Consider the following 26,247-nt stretch of genomic DNA (forward strand, 5'->3'; position numbering starts at 1 on the left):
ATCATACCTGAGGACTCACTTGTCTGTCTAAATGCACTTCCTGGGCCTGACTTGTCCATAGCACCTATCAACCCACTTCCTCACTTTTTTGTGTGTCTTTTCTGCCATCCTCATTCGTCTATGGGATCTTGGAGAGTAGAGAGCAATGTCTTAGTTGTTTTTTGTATCTTCAGTGCCAAGAAAGAGAAAGCAAGCAACAAGTGTTTGTGGACCTGAGCTAAATCCCTCACTGGGGGCAGTGGAAGATCTTAACCAAATGCCCTAGTGATGTGTTGAGTGACCAGGTGCTCTGCACTTCCGGAAGCACACTGACTGATGCCTGTGGCCCGCTGACGGTACACACTGGTGGTCCCTTCTCCAGTACACTCACATTTCTCCAACTAGTTGAGGCAGATATTTACTGAGTTAGTCATGTTTCTTCCCCAATATTTTTGCCTGTTGTGCTTGTTACTATAATTCACAATTTATGAAAATTGACAAAATTTGAACATGAAAAGAAAAGGTATTTGTTGTTTCTGTGAAAATAAATCGGAATGCTTTGGAATGTTCCAATAAAGGCAAGTTGCTTTTTGAAAATTGCTATTGAGTTAGGTGTGGCAAGTCAATTCAAAACATTGAAAAAAACGAGTATAAAAATCCAGAAGGATTAAATTGCTTTGCAGTAACCTTTAAATTCTCACTCCACTTTAAGAAGAGAAAAATTGGAATTAGTAGATAACGTTTAGGGTATAGCTTACATAAGAAAAATATGTGGACTTCCAAATAGTGGAATGGCTTTGGCTTTATATCAAAAGTTTGACAGGTGAGTGAATGTACATTAACATATTTTAAATTAAAAACATCTGTTTAATGTCACGCACACACATAATTTTTATTATTATAATTCCTTGCCTTAACTAAAGAACTATTGGTCCAATGGTGCGACAGAAGAGGACCCCTATCATATTAATAAATAATAGGAAAAAAAGTGCTCCCCTTCTTGGGTATAAGTAAGTGCATTTCAATATTGGGAACCCCAGAATACTGAAGAGCTTTTCAGACCCAAAGGAAAGAATGGCGGAAATGGATAGAGTGACAGCATTCAGTGAGATTTTCAGATGGAGATTTTCAGCCTGGCAGGGCTGAAATCACTGTGCCACTTATAGGCTACTCCAGTCTGCAGGGAGATACTAAGAATGGAAAGCCATGGGGGGAAAGAGAGATGAAAAACTTACTTCTCTATTTCAGAAAAGAAATATAAATCATTGACTGCAAAATTGACAGTGATAATCCTGTGGCCAAATATACGTCGCTTCGAAAGCACTATATCTCCATTTTCAGGGTCCACACTCCGGACATTTGTGGGGTTTGAGACTGGGCGTCCTGATACGTTTGGTGATGGGGAGAGATCTGAAAGAGAAGAGGAGGCAATTCACATCTAGTTTGAGCAGCTCACTCTTAAGCCTGAAGCCTCTGACCTGGGCATAAAACTAAAATGAAGAAAGAAAACTGTGGACCCACCTTTGGTCTGATTGACATAGTGATTCCCTACCATTAGTCTCAATCATTTACTTCAACTTGAAGGATTGCTGAAAAAACCATTTGATCAGATAGCATGACAACATAGATACCAAAAAAAAAAAAAAAATCAACTGAGTATTGAAAGGCGTTTTCCTGGTGCTTGTCTAATAGAAATATAATCACACTATAATTATGCTAATCCCTAACATTTCTACAAAGACTAAATATGCAAATGTGACTTCAAAATGGAATGTGTGGTCCTGATGTTGATTATTCAAGGTTTATCAGAGAAGTAATTTAGAAGTAAACTGGGAAAGCAACACAAAGAAAAAGCCAAAACACGAAGAGCAAAGAGAAAGATCGTCAGGGGGCTGGCCCTGTGGCCGAGTGGTTAAGTTCACGTGCTCAGTTTCGGTGGCCCAGGGTTTCACTGGTTTGGATCCTGGGCTTGGACATGGCACCACTCATCAAGCCATGCTGAAGCGGTGTCCCACATGCAACAACTAGAAGGACCCACAACTAAAAATATACAACTATGTACCAGGGAGCTTTGGGGAGAAAAAGGAAAAATAAAATCTTAAAAAAAAGAAAAAAAAAAGTTCGTTAAAGAAAGGAAAGAGGGTAGGAAGCTGGAGTAGAAAAGAGACAGGAATAAAAAGGAGAGTACATAAGGTTCGGATTGTGTCTCAGAAAAATAAGATACTTATTTTAGAAAGTTTCTTGACTAGGATATCCGAAGAAATCCATTCATAGGGATTCAGGGCTGAGAAGAGAACAGTTCGGGGTTAGATCTGACAAGTAGATCCTAGTTAATTGCCTGGCTGGATTTAAGGAAATTGTCAATCAGCTGTAGAATTTACTATTCCTCCCATAAATCATTTATTCTGGATATTTGTTCAGGAATAACTGATGTGGACGTGGTGCCCCCTATGGTGTAAATGGGATTCCTTTCAGTGCAGTGTTACCTATAGGATGGGAGGGTCACCTCAACGTTCAATAAACACCTAGCACCTTTTATGTCCCAGACACTGTGTTAGGTGCTAGGGTTATAGCACTGAACAAGACATAAGGTCCCTCCTTACTATCTTACAATCTTTCTTTTTTTATCACTTAGATTTGAGTTTAAAGGAAAAAAAAGGTCTGGATAACAGCTGAAGTTGATATGATAGTCAGGGATTTTAGGAAAAGAGGGTGCTAAACCCACCCAAGAAATCTTGGAGCAGTGGATGCTTGTAGACTCTCTGTGGTAGGGGAGGGAGAGTCTGATTTGTATTATTTGTCGATTTCTATAGTAAACACTCCCACCATGATTGATTTCTGAAGCTATCGTTGGTTTGTCAACTTGCTCACAAAATTCCTGAATATCTAACAATCGGCTCTCAATTAGGCTAAAGTTGTCAGATTGATTTTGTTTTTTTAAAAGCAAGATCTGGCTATATGCTGGCTGTAAGAAAAGCACTTTAAATGTAAGCCATAAATGGGCCATAAGTAAGGAATAGAAAAAGATACATATGCTAACGCAGTAGTACAAGGAAAACTGGAGTGACTAACATCAGAAAAAGTAGATTTCAGAGAAAAGAATATTACCAAGGATAAAGAAGATCCTTTCATAATAATAAATGGGTCAGTTAATTGGAGGATATAATGATCCTAGAAAAAGCTAAACTATAGCGATGGAAAGCAGACTGCTGGTCGGGTAGATCTCCGCCTGAGCTGCAGAAGCACCCCTGTTCTTGGGCTCTCAGGCAACGCAGGGGATGTGGGAAGTGGAAGGAGGGTGAAACTGGACTTCCTACATTCTGCAGCATAATGGTTTGAGCTGATTTTATTTAAAAGAAGAAACAAAAGAGCTAGAAATATTCCTAAACTCTAAATGTTTGGCTGTGAAGCAGTTGATAAAACATACGTTCAAAAACGTTTTGCACATTAGAAAACATAATAATAACAATAAAATTCCAATAGAAAAATAGACAAAGGACATAAACAGTTCAAAAAAGGCAGCAGATGACCAATAAAGATGTTCAATTACTAAAAATACATAGGAGTGGTACATTATTTTTTATCTACCAGATTGGCAGTTTTAAAAAAATGTATAATATCCCACGTTGGTGACAATGTGAGGAATCTGCACTCATTTATACTGTTGGTGAGAGTTTAATTGACACAAGGTTTTTAGAGGGCCAAAATTTAACTATTTTTAACCATTTACCCATTACTTCCATCTGAGGAATTTATTTCATAGAAACATACAATTGCAAAATTTGTGTTTTACAGCCTTAACTGAGAGTTAGAACTGCTCAAAAGTCATCAGAGAGATGAGCTCTGTCGCTATCCATCCCTACTGTCTCATTTCAGGCGCTTTCCCCATCTCATTCATCTTTAGTCCAACTAGCCTGATTTCAGTTCTTGAATGGCACCGTCTTCTTTCTTATTTTAGGATAAATAAAATAAATCTTGTTGCTCGTTCCTGAAAACTCAACTTTATGTCATTTTCTGGGAGAAGTCTTCCTGGATCCTCCCCCTTGACTAATTAGGATCTCCCTGTGATTATCATTGGGGTCACTTGTCACCACTATATAATATTAGCAATAATACTAGCTAACCCTTTTATAGCCCTTACTATTGCCCAGAATGTTCCAAGGTGCTTTACATGTATTAACGCACTTAATCCTCACAACAACCCTAGGGAATAGGCACAATTATTACTTCCATTCTACAGATGAGGAAAAGGCACAAAGTCACTTTCGAAAGGTCTTTCAGTTAGAAAGTGGCGGATTCAAACCCAGGCAATCTGGCTCCACCATCTGTGGCTCTTAGCTTCTGTCTTGCCCTCAAAACCGTAGGTGCCATGAGGGAAGATCCTATGCTGCATGTTCACTACTCTATCCCCAGCTCCTGGCAAAGCGCTTGCCACATAGAGGATTCTCACAAAGTGTGTTCAATGAATGAATGAACGAATGAATGCAGTAGTTGAATAAATCCATACTACGGACAAAGGATACAAAGACAGGTTTGCAGAATGTAAGATCTCGCAGTGCTTTAGACTAGTCATTCTTCACCCTTTCTGGCTCCCTGAGCAGAAGCCACTGGGCACATGTCCTCTCTAGGCAGTCCTGGGCTTGGCTTTGCACCAGGACCTGGGGTTCTTGCTAGACTGCAGCTAACACAGGCTTGACACAAAGCAATAAGCTTGCAGCTTCTAATCTGGGCTAACCCTTGTGGCTGGAACATCAACAGGGAAAGGGGGTAAATTAGACATGTGACTTACTTTCCTTGCTATTGTGTACTTCTAAGTGAAGATAGTCTTCAAATTCCTGGCGTTTGCTGGGATTAGACATAAATCTGCGGTAGTTGCAAAAGCTCTTGATAAAGCTGATCATTCTCAGCCAGCCTCTCGTCTGGGGAAAGAGAGAGGGATGTGACTTATTCATTAGTATAGCTGCTGTCCACTGAGAGTCTGTATGTGCCAGAAACTTGACATTCATTACATTTAATCCTCATAACACCTCCTTTATAAGGAATAATTTTTAACTCCAATTTAAAGGGGAGGAAACTCAGGTCAGAGAACTGGTGTAAACTTTTCCAGACTAAGTGGCTGGTGGACGGAAGATTCCGCTCCAACCAGGTGTGGCTGCGGGCATTGGCAATGCTCCTTCTACCATTGTCTTTCAACAGTGAAGATTTGAGGTGCTGAGATTGGGAGAGGCAGTGTGAGAGCTAAAAACAGGAAGCAACAGAGGACAGAGAGGAGTGTGACTCAGAAGAAGGGAATAATGGCTCAGGCAGATTCTGCCGTGTTGAAGAAATAAGGAAATGAGTAGAACCATTTCTAAGCATTGAAAAAAGAAAAATGTAATTATATGCACATTCTTACACAGCACACACCCACGCACACAAATGCATTTTTTAAGTGTCTTCATCCGTTTCTTAATAGATACCCAGTGACCATTCTCCAGTTCATTTGCCCTCTGAGAAATTGATGTTTAGAGCCAGAAAAAATCTTGTTGATCAACTAGTTCAGTTGTCTCATTCTACAGAGAGGAATCTCAACGTAAACAGTGGTGAAGTTAAAAACCCCACTGGATTTAGGATCAGAAACTTTGAGCCTGGAGCCTAGTTTTCCCCTCGTCGTGTAATTTGGGTCAACCTACTTGACCTGTGTCTTGATGGCTCCACAGGGAAAATAGAAACAACAGCTGACGGGTAGTGATGAGGGTCAGTGATTATATACGTAAACCCCAATGCAGCGCTTGGCGCAAAGGAGGGATTAAGTACATTCGGTTGGTTTCTTCTTTTATCTAAGAACAAGGAAGACCTGAAATTAAAACAAACTGTCCTGGTTCTGGGTGCAGATTCTTTTTAATGTGCTTCATGATCATTCTTGGTACCTGGACATGGAATTGATTCATGTATGGAGGAAATAAAAACGAGAAAAGACAAAGCAGCACACTTTCATATCAGGAGTACTGGATCAATGGCCATAGACACTATTTTCAGAGATATCTTAGCCTGACCTTTGGAGTCAGAGTTGGGCCCCAATCCTTCTGATACTAGTTGAAATCTAAGACACATTGAGCAAGGGGTTATTTAAAAGGATTTTTAAATAATGTATTTTTTTCTCACATCATATGGAGAGACTTTCCTGAATAACATTTCTGTCTCCTCTTCTCTTTTTCTCTCCTCCCAGGGGATAAAGAATGAATTAGATAATTGACAAGTTTGGAAAAGGAAATGGGCATGCTTTGCTCTCAACTCTTTGCATTCTCTCTCTGGGAGATGCTTGTCTGCATGACACCTGTGTTCAGGCCTGCCCCTTGTCATACAGTAAGGGGCTCACCCGGGGAAGTGGAGGCCTGAGTTGTTCTGTGATGCCAATGATTGGACGAGTAAGCAAGTTGAATTTGGGTGCAGAGAAGATTATCAAACCATTTGTCTTTATGGCCAATCCACGTCCTCCAAGCTAGCTTTCAGCAGGAAAAAAATTGACATTTTGATCTCCATGCATCTGAGCCCTGTGCCAATCACTCAATTGGTTCTAATCACAGATAACGAAGAAAGAGATTTCTTTTTAAATTCCCACTGTAACAATTTCGTTGAGTCTCAGATTCCTCCTTTGCAAAATGGGGGTTTAAAAACCTACCTCAAAGAGCAGTTGTTCTTGGTGATTAAATAGGCTAACAGTGAAACTCTTTTGTATGGCCAGCAACGCCTAGGCAGTGGTTTTCTTGCTCCTAATGTCTCATCCTCACTGTCTTCCTCACTGACCTGGGATTCCTGTAGGTAAACTGCTACTGCCTTTGAGGGTTTCCTAGGCAAAACTGGAACGTGAGGTTCCCCCTCCGGATGGCAAGGTGGGAAAAGCTCTTGGTAATCTTTAAACCTGCCAGAAGGAGACCAAGAATATCAAAGAAGTCAAAAGCCTGACACATAAAAGGTAATAGTCAAGGCAAACCTATCTTAGCTTTTGGAGGCAGGTGAAGTGGGAATCGGAGAAGGGTGAGATACTCAGAAATGCACATCTTACCGTTTCAATCCGTCTGTCCTTCTTGACCTCTGCTGTATCGTTCCTTGTTAAGTCAAATGAACAGGATGTGTGTGTGTGTGAGTGTGTGTGTGTGTGTGTGTATGTAGGTAGGGGGTTCAAGATAAGTTTGGCTTTTCTTTTGTAGGCGGGCTCTGACAGTGAACTTCGAGAATAGATTGTGAGACTCCTTGAGTAACGTAACTTTCAGAAACCAATGAGCAGCTTCAGAAAGGATCACTGCATTCACCCAGCAATACTCACCACTTTTCTTCCAGAGATTTCATGACATAGCTTTGGAGCGTTAACAATGTGGTTGTGCTGACAGTATTCATGTGAGAGATTTCTTTGATAATAGGGGCATTGCACTGCAGCATTTCTTCTAAAAAAATGCAAGAGAGGGAGAAAAAGCCATCATCTTCTTGTCTACCGTTTCTGAGGTAGCTGGTTTTGTCTTCATCTTAGAGTCTTATAGTCTCTTATTCTCAATTTAGTTAGATGGAGTTCTCCACAATTTGTTTGAAAAACCTCAAAAGCATATTTCGAACATTATGTGCAAGTGTATTTGTAGATCAAGTACTTTCCTGGTTTAGTTCCATGCAAATTTTAAAGATAAGTGCTTAAGGGGAAAGAAATGTATAAAGGACTCATTTCTGCAGCTAGTTTGAAGTTTGTGGTTTAGGAAGAAAGTAGAAGAGTAAAGAATTAAAGTTAAATTGCTGGGGTAGGCATAGAGTTCAAGATTACAAATAAGCATCATAAGGGCAATATGATTCTCGGGGTGTTCAGAGACTATTGTGCTCATTAACAAGACAGGAAAACTTATAAAGGACAGGATCAGCATACTCTCATTTCTCTTCTACATCATTCAAAATGATGTATAGAACTTGATACCCTGAGACTCAACAAATAAATATTTCTTCCAAGTAAAGATTTGCCAATTTTACCTCTTTTTCTACTTTCAAAAATGAATAACTTTATCTTGGTTTACCACAAACAAAAAACAAACACACAGAAAAGCCCTGTCTGTTCATCTGTGTCAAAACAGGAGGCTTTATCTTTATTGCTTTGTTGTAGATTTGTTTACCCCCCAGGGTGGAACCATGCTCACCCACTTGGTTTTCCTCTAGAATTATAGGTCAATGCTTTACTTGCACCTTCTGCTTCCAGCCAAGATGAATTTATATGGGTCAGACTTACCCTCCTGCCTTAAGCCTCTTGCCCCTTGCAAGAAAGCAAGACAAAACTTACGAAACAAAGATTTTTGGGGAGAGAGTTTTCCTTCCTAGCACAACTCTCTTTACAACCCATGGGTGATGGACGCTGCAACCTTGCATACAGCTCTTTCTTTTGTGTCCACCTCCAGTCTAATAGATTGGAGGGTCAAATGACTTGAGTTTGAATTCAAATTCTACCAACTGAACATTTGTTAACTTCTCTGTGTTTCACCTTCCTCATTAGTAAAATGGAGCTATTTATCCCTACCTTATAGGGATTAAATAAAATCTTATTTTCAGGGTTGAATAAAGTTAAACAAGAGGATGTATTTCACATATAAGTGCAAGAGTCTTGCACTTGGTTTCTTTTCCTACTATCATGCTTTGGATTCATTATTGTTTTTCTCTGCTTTCACTATGTCAGCTCTACCCCACGTGGCTGCTGCTCTGTTCTGCTCTCTCGGGGGGGTCACATAAGACAAGCTCTTTCCCAAACTATTCTTATAAGATGCTAAATGGAGGAGGAAACAGTATCAGGAGGAGGGGATGCATACCAGCAGAGACTCTGCCACGGAAGAAAGTCTTGATTATATTTTCAAGGAGAGACTTGTAAACCTTTTCATTTGTCTCAATACTGATCTTCTGTATGGCTACCAGGAACTGCAATGGGCTTTCAGCCTTCCGTTCTTTGAGGAAATCCCTGAAGAACTCCAAGTGTTGTGTATTTAGAAGGACTTCTGTCAAGTTTCTGGAAAAAAAGAAAGCATCATTGGTGGAGAGAAGGGCATGGTCACCCTGGATTCTTCTCCAGTTAGGGAATGGGGAAGGGCATCTCCCAGGCTGTGGGCCTTTAGCCATGTGTGAAGAGCAGGGTGAATGAATTGGTTACTCTTCTTATTTCCTTGGAGATAAATTTAAACTTTTATGTATCCGTCCTGAGCTTGGTCCAATCATTTGACAACCACAATGGAAGAGGAGAAGAGATATCTTGAAGGGGATTTTTTTTTTTCAAGGAAACCCTCTTTTTACATTATAGATTCAAAGCAACCCCTAATTGGTAGTCATTTCAGTGAGGCAGAGCATGAATGATCAGCAGTTATTGATCAATATTTCTAAATTTCCTTTGTTGATTTCTTCTTTCACTATTCCTTTAACTCAGGTGCCTCTAATGTTTCATCTTGAATCTTCTTTACTTTTTCCTTATGACTTTTTTTCCGCTAGGTCATCTCTGCCTCCCTGTGGTTTCAATTTTCATTGATATGAGGAAGTGGTTTCAATTCTCATTGATATAGTGAAACTATATCTTTAGTTCCCATAAGCTCCACTTTAAAATGTCAACTGCCATTTTTAACCTCATCTTTATCTCATAGGTATTATTTAAACCTCTCCACACACACCTGCAAGTTGTCCAACTTGTTCTTCCTCCTTTATATACTTATTTCATTAAGTATGACATTAGCTATAGGTTTTTATATATGCCCTTTATCAGGAGAGGATGGTTCCATTATATTCTAATTTTGTTGAGAATTTTTACCATAAATGGATGTTGAATTTTGTGAAATGCTTTTAATGCATCAATTGAGTTAATCAGGTGAAGTTTTCTCCCTTATTTTATTAATATGACATATTGCATTAATTGATTTTGGGGTGTTAAATCAGCTTTTCATTCCTGGGATAAATCCCACTTGGTCATGCTGTATAATCCTTTTTATATGTTGCTGGATTTGGTTTGCTAATATTTTTTTGAAGATTTTTATATGTAGATTGGAGAGGGATATAGGTCTGTAGTTTTCTTTTCTTACGACACATTTGTTTGGCTTTGGGATCAGGATAATACTGGCTGGCTTCACAGAATAAGTTAGCAAGGGTTCCTTTTCCCTCAATTTCCTCAAAGGGTTCACAGACTATTGGTGTTATTTATCTTTTGAATATTTCATAGATTTCTCCAGTGAAGGCATCTGTGTCTAGACTTTTCTCTGTGAGAAGATTTTAAATTACTAACTCAGTTTCTCTTCTTGTTACAGATTTATTCACATTTTCTAATTCATGAGTCAACTTCACAAATTTGGGTATTTCTAGAAATTTACCTATTTCATCTAAGTTGTCTAATTTCTTGCTTGAATTTCCATACAATTTGATTAATTTCTGTGGAGTCAGTGGTTATGTCCTCTCTTTCCATCCAGATTTTGGTGATCTGTGTCATCTCACTTGTTCCCCTTGGTCAGTATAGCTAACTGTTATCAATTTTGTTGCTCTTTACAAAAACCCTACTTGTGCCCGGATTTCCTCTATTTTTTCTTTCTCTTTTATTGGTTTCTACTCTAATATTTATTATTTACTTCATTCTACTTCCCTTGGGTTTAATTTGAATATATCATCCCACTACCTTTGGTCAATGTTTTTTCTGATATGAAGTAAACTTTAATTTTGTTGTAGTCCTCTTGAATATGATAAGCAATTTTTCTCTTGCAGCATTTAAGATTTTCACTTTGTTTTTCAGTGGTTTGACTATGATGTGTCTAGGTGTGGAGCTCTTTGAGTTTATCCTACTTGGAGTTCACTAAGCTTCTTGTATGTCTTGATTAAGGGTTTTAATCAAATTTGGAAAGTATTCAACAATTATATATTCAAAAATTTTTATGCCCCTTTCTCTGTCTTTCCTCTCCTTCTGGGACTCCCATTATTTGTATGTTGGTGTGCTTGGTGAAATCTCTCAGGTCTCTGAGGTTCTGTTTATGTTTTTTTACTCTTTTTTTCTTCAGATAGAATAATGTCTATTGAGCTATTTTCAAGTTCATTGATTATTCTGCCAACCCAAATCTGCTGTTGATTCTCTCTAGTGAATTTTTCATTTCAGTTATTGTACTTTTCAACTGCAGATTTTTATTTGGTTCTATTTTACAATTTTTATCTTATTATTGATATTTTATATTTGATGAATCATTGTCATCATACTTTCCTTTAATTCTTTAAACATGGTTTCCTTTAGTACATTGGACACATTGCCTGGAAGTCTTTGCTGAGTCCAATATCTGAATCAACTCAGAGATAGTTTCTATTGATAGCTCTTTTCCCTCTGTGTACAAGACATACTTTCCTGTGGGTTTTTTTTGGGGGGGGGGTGGGGGGCTGAGGGGGATGTCTAATAATTATTTTTAATTGACATTTTTGGATAACGTAATTTATAGAGTTCTGAATTTTTTGACAGGTATGTCCAGTCTTATCATTGTTTTCATGAGGAGAAAATTTGTGTGGTTCTTACTCCACCATTCCAGAAGTCTGATTCTTCCTCTTCATTGTATTTTAAATCTGTATCTTCCCTTCCATTTCTATTCCCACTTTTTACTTCAGGCCTTTGATATCACTTGCCTAAACAAGTGTAACAATCTTCCAACTATTATTTCTGTCTTCAGTTCCTGAGTCTCTTACTCCTTATACTATCATTGCTGTTTCTGCCAAAGTAATATTTTTAAAATCCATATAACAAGCATTTCTGCTATCCTTGCTCCAACAAATACCAATGAATCCTCATTGCCATTTAATCAATACAAATTCCTCAATAATTCACTCAAGACCTTCTTTCAGTTATTTGATCTCAATCCAGCTTTCTGATCTTGTGTTTTATGTCCCTTCACCCTCTGCATTCTGCTTAACACCATTGGACTCTTTTCAAGTCTTTGACTACTGCTTTCATATTCATGAGTTTATATCTTTTTGTCATTTCTTCAGCTAGAAGTTTTAGCCCTACCCACAAAATACTACCGTTTCTTTGCAGTTGAATTCCTACATGCAGTTCAGGGCTGCCTCTAGTACTCCATTTCCTAATCCTCACTCAAAATTTCCTTCACCTTCCACCACACTCTCACAGTAATTAGCCAACATTTTATCATAAGATTTTAAGGTCAGCTTTACATTTTATTTAGTTATGTATTAGATTAAAGGCAAGAACTATGCCTTATGTTTTATATCATTAGCACTCACAGAAGGTCTGGGACACATTATATGATAAATAACTGTTTATTACATTGAAAAAAGGCTAGGGACAAGGTTTAAGAGAGTTGCAATTCTGGTATCCCTGGGCCATTCTGTTGTGGTTTTCACTGAAGCTAGACTATATGGCCCTGCATATTCCCTCTAGAATTTAATGACCTTGTGAATACATGATTTAGAAAAGACTTCTGTGATACTCATACTCAACTAAATTGGAAAATAGGTATTTTTGTAGATGTAGTGAAGAGTGGTGAGTAGTACAAATAGGAACAGCAAAGGTATAAATGATTGAATCTCCAGGAATAATTTCAGTTCCTTAAAGAGGAGTAATAACTATATAGAGTCTTCAGGAAAGACAGAGGACTTACCACCCCCAATAGATGTTATCAGTAACTGAAAACATACTTCTGAGAACTTTCTCTATGCAAAGTATTCTGCCAGTGACTTTGACTACCAAATTTCTATCTGCTAATATATCTCTATCATTTTAAGAGGATTTTCCATATAGCTAGTCATTAGTAGATAATTACTGAATAAAAAAAATTAATGACTGGATGAATGATATGGCTTACAAGAAAATTATAGTCAAGAAAGTGGAAAACATACCTAAAAAATAAAGAGCAGTAAAAAATAGTACATGGTAAGTGCTTGGTGTTATGTTTTAGAGATTTAGTGTCAGAGGAGAGGAAAGTCATAGAAGACATATATGTGGAGAATTTTTTGTGAGGTCGCACTTGTGCTAAGGTAAGTGGAACGAAAGGTGAGGGGGTACTCCTAAAAGAAAGGACCACAGAATCTTTGCCCATCAGTGGGAACTTACCAGAGGCTGACTCTAGGATTGATTATAAGGGAGAGAGAGATGAAGTAAGGAACCAGTTAGGAAGCTACCATAGTAGTACACAATCCAGAAAAACACAAATAGGCAAGGATACATATACAAAGATGTCTATTGTGGTACTATTTATAGCAATGAAATTTTAAAGATAGTGTAAATGTCCATAAAAATATATAGTTAAATAAATCATGCTACATCCATACTGTGGAAGGAGGTAAACCTATATGCATTGCCATGAAGGGATATCCATAATAGTTTGTTAAGTTAAAAAAGTTATTGTATAATATCTATTGCAAGGTACCGACTTTAGAAAATGAATAATGATTTAAAATACAAAGTGTGTCTGTGCATGTATGTATGATATGTGGAAAAAAGTCTGGAAACCTTCCCACAGAAAGGTAAGTTCAGGATTAGAGATGTTGAGATTAAAGAGAACTTGTGCCTTGAGATGTTACTGTAGCCAGATCCTATGTCTTACCTGGGTCTTACTGAAGGCTTCCTTGCACCAACTCTTTTAAACAAAGACATCTTCCTATATGAAGGTGGAAGTATCTTTGGTTCTCTGACAATTTCCACTGTAAAATCTAATGATAAATCACAAAATTGGGGAATACCATGTTATAAAGGACACTGCAGAGAATAAGAAAGGACAAAGTAGCAAGGCCATTTATCATACATTGAGTGCATGTGGAAAAACCACAGTCCCACAACTGCTGCCATCTGAGGCCATTAGTACTAAGAGGTGACTTAGGGATGGTTTTCACTCCTGATGTTAATATCAGTCCAAGCTCTGTTATCTAAGTCTGTTGGCCATTAGGCTGTAAGGGAGCATAATTTGCTACCCCAAAATGTCTCTTTGGCTTGATTATTTTTAAGAACAGAAGACTCAGGAAGAAACTTTGACCTTCCCCTTAACTGCCTGAAAAAATTTAAGATAGAAGGCCTGTTCCAGAAAGGAGCTATCACCATAGATAACTATAATATAATATAAACCAGGTGAGGTAGACAGGGAGGAACCTAGCAAGGCCCATTTGATCAAAGTCTTCTCCATGTCTCATTGTCTCTGCAAGGCATGGCAAACTTGTTTACGAAACATTTGCTTTTGCATCACCATCTGAATTGCCTTCCTCCCCTTTGCAGTCCCAAACCACTATTCCCAACACCCTCTTTTTTTCTGTAGCTGAAGATGATATTTAGGGTGGTGGCTTTGGTCATTTTGGCGAGTTACTCAGTTTTCCTGGGTTTCTCCCATGTATACATATTATTAAACTTTGTTTCATTTTCTCCTGTAATTCTGTCTCATGTCAATTTAATTTTTAGACCACTCAGAAGAACCTAGAAGGGTAAAGGAAAATTTCTTCCTTCCCTACAAGGCCTAGAACCCACCTTCCTCAGAAAACTGCTGAGGCCGAGTCCATCATGCTTCTCATTCCAACACCAAATTTCATGCCTTCCCCAATCAACCATTTTTACTAGACCGTACTCCACATGACATTTGGTCTTCCTTGACACCTCTGCTATCCCATCCTAAACCCTTCCACTTGCCCTCTGGAACTACTGCTTTGTAATCAGCAAGCTCTCACAGATTCTTGACCTCTTTAGTAAGAGTTCCCTATACCATCTTGCTTTAACTGAAACCATTTTCTTTCCTGAGGACACTGCTTCCGCTACAAGCTTCCCAACTGGTATTCTATCACACCACACACAATTTAGAGTGGGTATCTATTTCATTATTGCCATTTAGAAACCATTATTTCAAAAAATGTATTAAAGCATTACTGTTAAAGAATAATAGATTCCAAGGGTCTCAGTATTGAGGAGCCCTTTGAGGTTAATATTGTAGAAGAAAATATAGATTATCAACTCATTAAAGGTAGGGATGGTATATTACTCATCTCACCCCCAGAAATTGGAACATGGCCCAGTAATATAGGCAATGCTTTAAAATATTTATTAAGTAGGAATGTACCCCCACAGGAATTTTTTGCATGGTTTGGTAACACTTTCGGTGACAGATAGCATACAAAAAGGATTGAAAACAATAGATATATGTACTGGATCTAAATAGTGTAATTAAATATGTTAAAAAATAAAATCCAAATTATAGAAGACTAGATATCAAAAACCCTCAAAGGAATCCCAAAAAACCTCCCAATAAAAAAATACTTAGAAATTTTGGATTAAAAAAACCACTTTTATCCTCATAAGTAAGCTTGTAAGAAATTGAGACAAAACAAAATAAAAACATAGAAATGAGAAACAAAGAGAATGTTAAAAACCAGAAAGGTAAGCCACACCAATACTTTAACTGCCCTTGAGGCATTTGCAGTGATAAAGCCACAATAGGACAGAAAACAAACTATAGGCCTTTAGAAAAATGGGCAAAAAAACTTTTGGCACTGCTTTTACTCTCAAGGCATTTGACAATTATGACAATTGCTACTGAGAAATTTAGCAAAGCTTTGGACAGACTCTCAGAGCAGAAGGAGAAAAAAATTGCAGACCACAAAGGTGAAGAGGCCCTGATAAACATCCCAGGCTTTCGATCGGAACCTCTAGGAATCAGGGAAACCAGAAATAGCTCTTTCATCAGAGAGAATAAAAGCTAGCTTTGAGCCAACTCAATCCTAAAAGGATTAAGGATATCTGAATGCTACTAGTTCAGTGTATATCAGAGGTAAAATAAAATCCTCTCTGGAAGAAAATAACATCACCCAGAGCCTCAAATTATCTTTACAAATTTGTACCAACAATGTTCACAAACAAAGCAGAAATAATAAGATATCTAAAAAGACTTGACCGAAACCAAGGGGGAAAAATATGACATTTTAAATAAACACAGGGAATCCAAACATGGACTTTATAATTACTATTATTAATATAGTTCAATGAATTAAAGAGAAGAAGAAAAATATCAATATAGACTGAACACAGTAAAAAGAAAATGGAAATTCTAAAAATAAAAGATTTAATGACTGCAATTTAGAAAATTAAGAATTAATAAATGGTTTTATTGACAAATTATACACAGCTGAAGTGAGAATTGTTGAACTAGGAGTTGCATCAAAGGAAAATATCTTGACTGAAATGAATAGAGAAAAAAACATGGAAAAATACAGAAAAAAAGCATATGAGACATATGGCACATGATGAAATGTTGAAAATAAGTGTAGTAAGATTATCAGAAGAAGGAAAGAGATCTAATGGAGAAGAACAAATATTTGAAAAGATAATAACTGGAATTTTCCTAACACTGACAAAGGACATCAAGCCAGAAATGCAAGGAGTCCTGCAACCACAAGTTGCATAAATACTTAGGCACATCATAGTAAAACTGCATAAAAGCAAAGACAATGAGAAGATATAGGGTGGAGGAAGAAATATTTTCTTCTACTAAGCAATGTCAGTGAAGATTGAAGGCTGATTCCTCAAAATGAACCAAGGAAGCCAAGAGACAGTGAAATAACATCTTCAAAGTGCTGAAAGAAGATAACTCCAACAAGAATTCTATATCCAGAGATGACGTTCTTCAAAAATAAAAGCAAAATAAAGACATTTTTTAGATCTACACTACAGGAAATACCAAAGAGTGCCCTATAGCAGAAGGAAAATAATCCTAGATGGCCGCTCTGACGAGCAGGAAACAATAAAAAAGAAAGGAAAAGTAAATATATGAGTAAGCCTAAGTAAATATTGACATAAAACAATAATATATATGCAGTAAAAGTACTAATTTACATTAAACTTTAACATGTCAAAGATGCATTTTGAAATCTATACAGTAACCACCAAAAGAGGAAGAAAATGTGTAAAAATAACACACTAACAGAGAGGACATACAGAATTATTAACCAAAAATTTCTTAATCTAAACCATAGATATATAGATTTATTTTTGGACTCAGAATTATGTTTCATAGATCTATATGTCTACCCTTATGTCAGTACCACACTGTTTTGATTACTATAGCTTTGTAGTGAGTTTTGAAATCAAGAAGTCTGAGTCCTTCCATTTTGTTTTATTTTTTCAAGATAGTTTTGGCTATTTGGGGTTCCTTGCAATTCTATGTGAGTTTTTGGATGAGCTTTTCCATTTCTTCACAAAAATCACTGGGATTTTGATAGGGATTACACTGAATTTGTAGATCACTTTGGGCAGTATTGTCACATAAGTTTTCTAAGCCAAGAGCACAGGATATAGTTTCATTTATGTATGTCTTTAATTTCTTTTTTTTTTTTTTAAAGATTTTATTTTTCCTTTTTCTCTCAAAGCCCCCTGGTATATAGTTGTGTATTTTTAGTTGTGGGTCCTTCTAGTTGTGGCATGTGGGATGCCGCCTTGGCATGGCTTGATGAGTGGTGCCATGTCTGTGCCCAGGATTCAAACTGGCAAAACCCTGGGCTGCCAAAGCAGAGTGCGTGAACTTAACCACTCAGCCACAGGGCCGGCCCCATAGGTCTTTAATTTCTTTCAGTGAATTCTGTAGTTCTCTGCTTATAAGTCTTGCATATCTTTAGTGAAATTTATTTTTAAGTATTTTATTCTTTTTGATGCTATTACAGATGGAATTGTTTTCATTTCATTTCACATTGTTCATGCTAGTGTATAGAAATACAACTTCTTATTGCACGTTAACTTGCACCCTGCCAACTTTGCTGAATTCATTTATTAGCTCTACTAGATTTTTTTGGTGTGGATTCTTTAGGATTTTCTATCTATAAGATCATGTCATCTGTGAATAGAAATAGATTTACTCCTTCCTTTCCAATTTGGATGCCATTTCTATCTTTTTCTTGCCTAAGTGCTCTGGCTATTTTTCCCAGTACACTGTTGACTGGAAGTGGTGGAAGAAGGCCTCCTTTCTTGTTCCTGATCTTAGGGAGAAAGCTTTCAGTCCTTTACCATTGAGTTTAATGTTACTTGTGGATTTGTCCTTTATTATATTGAGAAAGTTCTCTTCTATTTTTAGTTTGTTGGATGTTTTCATTATGAAAGAGTTTTGGATTTTTGTCAAGTGTTTTCTTGCATCAGTTGAGAGGATTTTTCATTCAGTCTAACAGAGTGGTGTATGACATTGATTGATTTTCATATGTCAAACCACCCTTGCATTCCTGGGATAAATCTCATTTGGTTATGGTACACAATCTTCTTAATATTCTTCTGGATTTGGTTTGCTAGTATTTTGCATCTATGTCCTTAGGGGATGTTGGTCTATAGTTTTCTTTAACTGTGATATCTTTGGTTGGATATCAGGATAATGCTGGCCTCATAGAATGAGTTAAAGTGCCTTCTCCTTTTCCATTTTTTGGAAGAGTTCGAGAAGGATTGGTGTTAATTCTTTAAATGTTATGTAGAATTCACCAATGAAGCCATGTGGTCCTTGGTTTTTCTTTGTTGGGAGATTTGCAATTACTGATTCAATTTCTTCTTATAGTCTTTTCAAATTTTTTATTTCTTCTTGAGTCAGTTTTGATAGTTTGCACATTTTTTGACATTTGTCCATTTATCTTAATTATTTATTTTGTTGGCATACAATTGCTTATAATGTTCTCTTATAGTCCTTTATATTTCTCTAAGGTTGGTAGTAACGTCTCCACTTTCATTTCTGATTTTAGCAATTTTGAGTCTTCTCTCTTTTTTTCTTGGTCAGTGTAATTAAATGTTTGTCAATTTTGCTGATCTTTGCAAAGAAAAAATTGATTTTCTCTATTAGTTTTCTATCCTCTATTTTGTTTACCTCTACTATAATCTTTATTATTCCCCTTCTTCTGCTAACTTTGGGTTTAGCTTGTTCTTTATCTAGTTCCTAAAGGTATAAGGTTAGGTTATTGATTTGGTATCTTTTTCAATATCTGCATTTACAACTATAAATTTCCCTTTGGGCAATGCTTTTGCTACATCCCCTAGGTTTTGGTATGTGATATTTTAATTTTCATTTTGCTCAAAGTTACTGTACTTTTCAGTTGCAGAATTTCTTTTCATCATTTCTATTGTTTCATTGATATTCTTTATTTGGTGAGTACCACTCTTCTGACTTCCTTTAATTCTTTGTCCATGGTTTCCTTTGACTCTGAGCATATTTAAGACAGTTGTTTTAAAGTCTTTGCCTAGCAAACAAAATGGCTGGGCTACCCATGGACAGTTTCTGTTGATTTTTTGTTTCCTGCAAATGGGCCTTACATGGTTTTTTTTGTATGCCTCATTGTTTTTTGTTGAAGACTGGAGGTTTTGAGCATTATAATGTGGCAACTCTGAAAATCAGATTCTCCCCTCTGCCTGGGATTTGTTGTTTCTGCTTTTGTGGTGGTTGTCATTTGCTTGTTTGGTGACTTTTCTCAATTATTTTTGCAAAGTCTGTATTCTTTGTCATGTTGGCCACTGAAGTCTGTGTTCTGTTAATTTGTGGCCAAGTAGTGTTTTGATGGTTTCCTTAGATGTCAAAAAAAGAAGAGGGGCCAGCCTGGTAGCACAGTGGTTAAGTTTGCACGTTGCGCTTCTCGGTGGCCCTGGGTTCACCGGTTCAGATCCTGGGTGTGGACATGACACCGCTTGGCAAAAGCCATGCTGTGGTAGGCGTCCCGCATATAAAGTAGAGGAAGATGGGTACGGATGTTAGCTCAGGGCCAGTCTTCCTCAGCAAAAAGAGGAGGATTGGCAGCAGTTAGCTCAGGGCTAATCTTCCTCAAAAAAACCCAAAAAATTACTCTACTAGGCTGTGTAAATTGGCTCTGTGAGCATCTTTGCAAATGCTCAGCCAGGCCATTTACAGCTCTTCTTAGCCTTAACTTCCTGCTTCCCTGGACCCTGAAGTTCAGCCAGAGGTGAAAGTTTTGGGTTTTCTCATGCCTTTTCTGAGCACACATCCAATTCTGGCCATGTGCATGACTCTCTTGATTTTCAAGTATATGTGGGAGTTTTAAAAGTTCCTATTACCCATGGAGCCAGCCCTGTGGCTGAGTGGTTAAGTTTGCACGCTCTGCTTCCCACGGCCCAGGGTTTCGCTGGTTCAATCCTGGATGCGGACATGGTACCACTCGTCAGGCCATGTTGAGGTGGTGTCCCACGTGCCGTAACTAGAAGGATCTACAACTAAAAATACACAACTATGTGCTGGGGGAATTTGGGGAGAAAAAAAACAAAGCAGGAAAAAAACGTTCTTATTACCCCGTGTATCTACTTTTACAACCTCATCTCTCTCCAGCTTTTTGGTCTGTCTAATGTTGTCCCCAGGCCCAGGCTGCTGTGGCCAATACTTGTGCCTTTAAATGCTTTTGGCAAATGTCACTTGAGAAGCCTCTCAGCCCTAAAAACACTCCAAGTAGGGCAAAACAAAGGCAAGTCCTTGTGCCAGTCCTTCAGGGAGCCAAGAAGCAACTTCAGGTTGAAACAGAGCACCACAATTCTTTGAAAATAAGATCCATATTGCTTTCTCTGGCACTAGCAACCTGCATCAAGAATTTGCGCTGCTGTCATCATGCCATCACTAGTGGCGGGGAGGGAATTAGGGGATGGTAGATGGACAATTGCCACAGCACTTGCTTATCACAATGCAGCCCCTTCTCTCTTCTCCAAGACTTCTCCTGGTTGTTGTAAGCTCTTGACTAGATTCCAAAGTTCTGTAAAACTCTGATTCTGACAATTTTTGCCAAATCTTTAGTTGTTTTGTGGAGGGATGGAGCCCTGAAGCTCCCTACTCACCATTTTCTGTGATGTCATTCTCCATTGTACATTTTAATCCATGAACTCGGTATATTCCTCTATTTGTTTATGTCTTTAATTTCTTTCAATAATGTTTTATAGCTATCATGTAACATTATTGTATATATTCCGTTATATTTGTTTCCAGTCTTTTGATATTTTCTGGTATACTTGTAAATGGCATGATTTTAAAGTTTCATTTTTTAATTGTGTCTGGCATATAGAAATATAATTGATTTTCATATATTGGCCGTGTGTTCCACAACCTCCCTAAATTAAGTTATTCATTCAAAAAGTTCGTCTGCAAATTCTTTTGAATTTTATACACACACAATCCTGTCCTCTGCCAATAGAGTTTTATTTATTGTTTTAGGATATTTATACCTTTGATTTCCTTTCATTAATTCATTGCTCTTACTAGGTCCTCCATTACCCTTTTAGATGGAAATGGTGTTGGCAAGCACCTGTGTCTCAATCTCAGAGAGAGATTTAATTGCAAATTTAATTTATTTAAAATATATAGGAATTTTCAGATTTTCTATTTTTTTCATGTCATTTTAGTTTGTTGTATTTTCCACAAATTTGTCTGTTTCATTTGAAATTTCAGTTATGTTGACATTAGGTTGTTTATGACATCCTCTTATTACATTTAGGTATCTATAAGACATGCAATGTTGGGTGAAGTACTCTGTCTTATCATTTAGGTGTATTTGGCTAAGCATGGTCAGATTTTCTGTATCTTTGCTGAGAGTTTTGGTTTACATTTCTATCATTTATCAAAAGAGATATTTTTAAATCTCTCACTCTATTGATTTTTTCTATTTATCTTTTTAAGACTTTCAGTCCTTCCTTTATTCTATCTGTGCTAGATGCAAGCAAATTTGGAATTGTTATAGCTTCCTGGTTGAGTAACTTTTTATCTCTATCAATGCTTCCTGCTTTATGTTCTACTTTGTCTGATATTATTATAGTCATCACCTTTCTTTGTGGCTGTGTTTGCTTGTTATATTCTTGTCCATCCTTTTATTTTTTAATATCTTCTTGTTTTATACCTAAGGTGAGCCTCTTAAGCAGAAATTTTTTTTTTGTATTTTTGTTTGTTTTTGTTAAATCCAATTTGACAATTGCCTTTTAATTAGAATGTTTAGTCCGATTACATTTACTGTAACTTCTTATATATTAGGTTTTAAATTCTACCTTCCTATTTTTTATTTGTTCCTAAATACCATTGGCTTCTAAATACCATTCTCTAAGAAAAGAAAGCACACTCTTTGGAGAAATGGCTGAGCAAATTGATGACATTGGAGTCCTTCTACTGTGGAAGGGGTAGCAATTTATCTTGACTGGAACTGACATGTATTCCTACCTGCGAGGTCTCAGTCAGCATTGCTCTCTGGGGCCTTACAAGTGTTTGATTCCCACATAGCACTGCCTCTGACCAAGTGATACTTACAGCACAGGAAGTTGGCAACAACGGGCATGTGACAATGAGATCCACTAGTTCTATCACTTATGAGAGCTGTTGCCCAGTAGAGAAACAGAGCCGTTTTTTGAAGGTGGAGCTGTGAAACTAGCTTGGAGATGGTACCCTAGGACAATGGGGTATCATCCTCCCTAATAAATTGAAGACCATTATAAGACGTTGTGTCCTTAATAAGTAGAATACATAGGTATGGGAACCAAGAGATGAAAGTAGGAGCGATTCATTTACCATCAGTATCAGCGACTGACTTAGGGAAATTTCCAACCCTTACATCTTTAGGTTCTGTGGGTCTATACCAGCACTACCCAATAGAAATATAATGTTAGCCACATATATAATTTTAAATTTTCTAGTAGTCACATTAAAAAAACTAAAAGGAAAAGGGTGAAATTAATTTTAATAATATATTTTATGTAACCTGTTTGTACCAGCCACATTGCAAGGGTTCAGTGGCCACATGGGGCTAATGGCTCCTGTATTGGATAGTGCCAATCTAGAGATCCTGGTGCCCAGAGCGGGAATGCTTCTACTAGGAACTCAGTTGGCACTCAGTCACTTCAAGCTCTTTATGCCAAGAGGCCAGAAGACAAACAAAGGAGTCACTGTACTGGCAGGGTAATTGACTGTGATCATTAGTGTCATCAGTTACACAGCAGGGACAGGGGAGAATTCATTTTCACTCTTGGTATTCTCCTGTCCAATTTTGGTGATAAATTGACAAGTGTGCAGCCACAGTCTGAGAAGTCCCTCAGGAGAGAGAGTCTAGGTCATCCTTCCAGGAAAGCCCCTCAAGACCAGCAGAGACATTAGCTGAGCATGAAGGGAATCTATGATGGGTAACAGAGGAGGGAGAAGGGAAGTGATCCTTGTGGTCTCCAGAGAGTTGTAGTAGTGTGGGTCAGCCTTTCTAGTAAAAGTCCCCTAGGAAAAGAAACCAACCAGACTCCTGGAGGAGCTGTTCCAAGGTGGTGAAATTTCCATAAAAAGCAAGTGGACAGTAGTGGGTGCTGTGGTGCACAGCTCAGATCTTCCCTTTAGGACCAAAGCACTGATTCCCTTAGCTGCCCAGAGTGTTGGCTGCAGACAACTCATAGCTGAGACCTCTTTGGGGTGCTGCCGCGGCCAAAGGGCACTGCCTGACCCAAGGTTATATCATTCCCAGGGGATCCACCTCCGAGTCACTGTGGAGGCAAAGAAGTCCCTTTTCTCAATGAGAGACAACTCTGAGGGCCATCCTAGCTTTAGAGCTTCCTATAGGATCTTCTGAAACATATCGTACTTGCCTTGCAGTTCAGCATCTACATCTACCCAGGCCTGCTTTCCTTATTCCCTTATATCTATTACTTCTAAGAACATGCACCAACAAACCTCCTTCCACACATCTCTGACTCCAGGAAACTTGGCATAAGAAATTTGCATAAATGCAAATCTGCATTATTTAAAACCCCAGAGTAATAACCAGGTAAGAAGGTAAGAATTAACAATTTTCATCATCACCCTCATTCATTTATAAATTGCATATCATTTTCATGATGTCCTTCTATGGCTTTGTAGGAGAAAAAAAAAACCATGGTCATTCTCCCTTGACCATCCCTCATTTCTAATGGAGGACGATTCTTCTTCTGGCTTATGCCTCTTGAGTTTAGAGATTCTCTTACCTAGTTGTCTCAAATCTATCCCTGAGTTTAAACACTTACCTACTTTAGGTGCTTTTTCACAATATGTTTTGTAGTCATCACTGATCTTCTCTATAGCCACCTTTGGATACTTACAGCAGAGTTCTTCAAAGGACATTTTCTCTATGTCTATCAAGTAGGGAAAAACAGAAGTAGAGTCTAGTTGCCCACTTTGGGTTCAAAGATTTATAAACTTTTGTTGAAGGTATTACCTTTAAAATGTTATTTAAGTAGGACAATAGTGTTTTAATGGAATGTTTACACAAGGAATACAAGTTCCCTAGGCCAAATTAGAAGCAGGGAAATACAGCCTGCCCTCCCCTCCAGAATGGGAGGATTCCGCCCTCTTGGGGCCACCCGACTCATGGAGATTTTCTGCCCGAGGGACACGAGGGTAACTGAGCTATGACTTTGAAAGAAGCACTAATTGTTAACATATATATAAAAAGTAATTCATTCAAATGAATATTGACCCCTTCCAAGCAGCCGTCTGTTGTGGGGAGGAGTTGCAAATGCATTTCAAACCTTCTGCTGTTGCTTCAAAGAATTTGATGCACTTAGGGATAGTATATGGCAAAGAACATGCTAGGAACTTTTTCTTGGCTCTGTCTTTGGGAATTACTTTCAGAACTGACAGCTCATATCACTGAATATCATTAATGGTTGCAAATCATTGTCCTCTGAGAGTGAATTACTTTTTCTAGAAATAGCCATACATCATTTCTAGTCATGCATAATGAATTGAAAGGGAATACCTTTTTGTATCCAAAATGAGGTGGGACAGCATGACTGAGACAGCAAGGGAAGTTTTAACTGAGTTCTGGGCAATAAAAGCAAATTAGCAGCACCTTGCCAGCTACCAAGGTGAAAACACTCATTTCTGTTGTGAGTTTTGGGGTTTAGAGTAAGTCTAACTGCACACGGTTCTCCTGGAACTCTCCAGGGCAGTCCAGTGCTCTCTGAGGTTATGCTGGTAGAGTCTAGAAGGAATACTGGGGGTGGACCCACAAATGTCAGCCTATGTCAGCATTGTCATTGTCATCATTATCAACTCTCAGCTAGGGGAATCTGGCTATAAATTGTAAGAGCAGTGGTTCTGCAGTGGACCCAGCTTTCTGGTCTTGGATCAACCTCTTTCTTGCTGAGCAACCTCAGGCAAGTCTTTTCACCTCTCTGGGACTCATTTTCTCCATATGAAAGCTGAGAGTATTCTAGCTCTGGTGTTCTGTAAGTTTATGGTGTAGCCTGAGTGGAGGTATCAGCCTACCGGGAGTCAGGGCCCTGGGTTGGGTTGCACAGGAGGCCATTTATAAATCAGACTTGCCTTTCAAAAAAGCAGTGGTGGAGGAAGTAATAACGTGTGCTGGGGAGAGGGAGGTGGCATCTCCATGGAGGGTGGTTGCGCTCTTCCTGGCCATCCCCTGTCCTACACAGCCACCAAAGACATGCCTGTTGCCCAGCATATGTGTGGTGAAATTTATCAGCCATCCTTTCTTCCACTTTTCTCTTGATTTCTGGAAGAGGTTCTGGAATGTTCCGGATACCCTGAGGAAAATCTACCCTGAGGTAAAATGGAGGGCTTGTTCATGTTAGAGTTAAATAACTCGTGCCCATGCATGGCTCCGAGAGGCAAGGCTCCAAGGCATCGTGTTTTGTATATGGAGTGCACATCAAAGTTTTAAAAGAGTTGAATGTTACATTTTTTAGTGTAATCTAACATGTACAACTTATTGAGCACCTGCCTGCTCTGTGAGTGCATTACCTCCAATCCTCTGAAATATCCTGCCCAGTAGAGGCCGTTATCCTCGTTCTGTAGATGAGGAAATGAGGCTCAGAAAGATGAAGTAACTTATCTAGGCTCACAAAGCAAAGAAGTGGTGGAAGCGAATTTTCAAAGCTTTCGCTTACTCCTTCTCTATCCGTGTTTTTCAAAGTGAAGGTCATGATTCAATAGTATGTCAAAAAATAAGCTGAGTTATCACTAGCTTTTAGAAAATGAAATAGAATAGAATAGAACAGAGAATATTGGAGTACACCATCTTATGTAATAAGGGTAAGTCTTGCTTTGTGAAAATGTTTTTCCATGTATAGGCACACGCATACATACAGGTTTATGACCCCTGAAGTCAAATGTATTTACTGTGGATTGAAGTTTGAGAAATCCTGCATTACTCTGACTGCCTCAGCGTAGACAATTAAAGCGTTGTGTTCAATTTGAATAATAATGGCTAACATTTATTGGACTTTTACTATTGCCAAGCATTACGCTAATAGCCTTCAAAGATGATCTCGGGTCATCTTCACAACAAGTCTGTTGTTATTCCCAT

General features: G+C 38.1%; 1 protein-coding gene across 1 annotated transcript in view; it reads right to left on the reverse strand.

The window, feature by feature from the left end:
* Positions 1-26,247, reverse strand: part of RGSL1 (regulator of G protein signaling like 1) — a 63,712-nt gene that overhangs the window by 9,129 nt on the left and 28,336 nt on the right. The window contains exons 9-15 of the mRNA XM_070497819.1: positions 23,942-24,049; positions 13,542-13,647; positions 8,793-8,986; positions 7,286-7,403; positions 6,766-6,880; positions 4,769-4,898; positions 1,215-1,389 (exon numbers count right to left, since the gene is read on the reverse strand). Of these exons, the coding sequence (XP_070353920.1) occupies positions 1,215-1,389; positions 4,769-4,898; positions 6,766-6,880; positions 7,286-7,403; positions 8,793-8,986; positions 13,542-13,647; positions 23,942-24,049 (946 nt within the window). The remainder of the gene's footprint in view (positions 1-1,214; positions 1,390-4,768; positions 4,899-6,765; positions 6,881-7,285; positions 7,404-8,792; positions 8,987-13,541; positions 13,648-23,941; positions 24,050-26,247) is intronic.

Source organism: Equus asinus, chromosome 25 (assembly GCF_041296235.1).
Source record: "Equus asinus isolate D_3611 breed Donkey chromosome 25, EquAss-T2T_v2, whole genome shotgun sequence".
Taxonomy (NCBI): domain Eukaryota; kingdom Metazoa; phylum Chordata; class Mammalia; order Perissodactyla; family Equidae; genus Equus; species Equus asinus.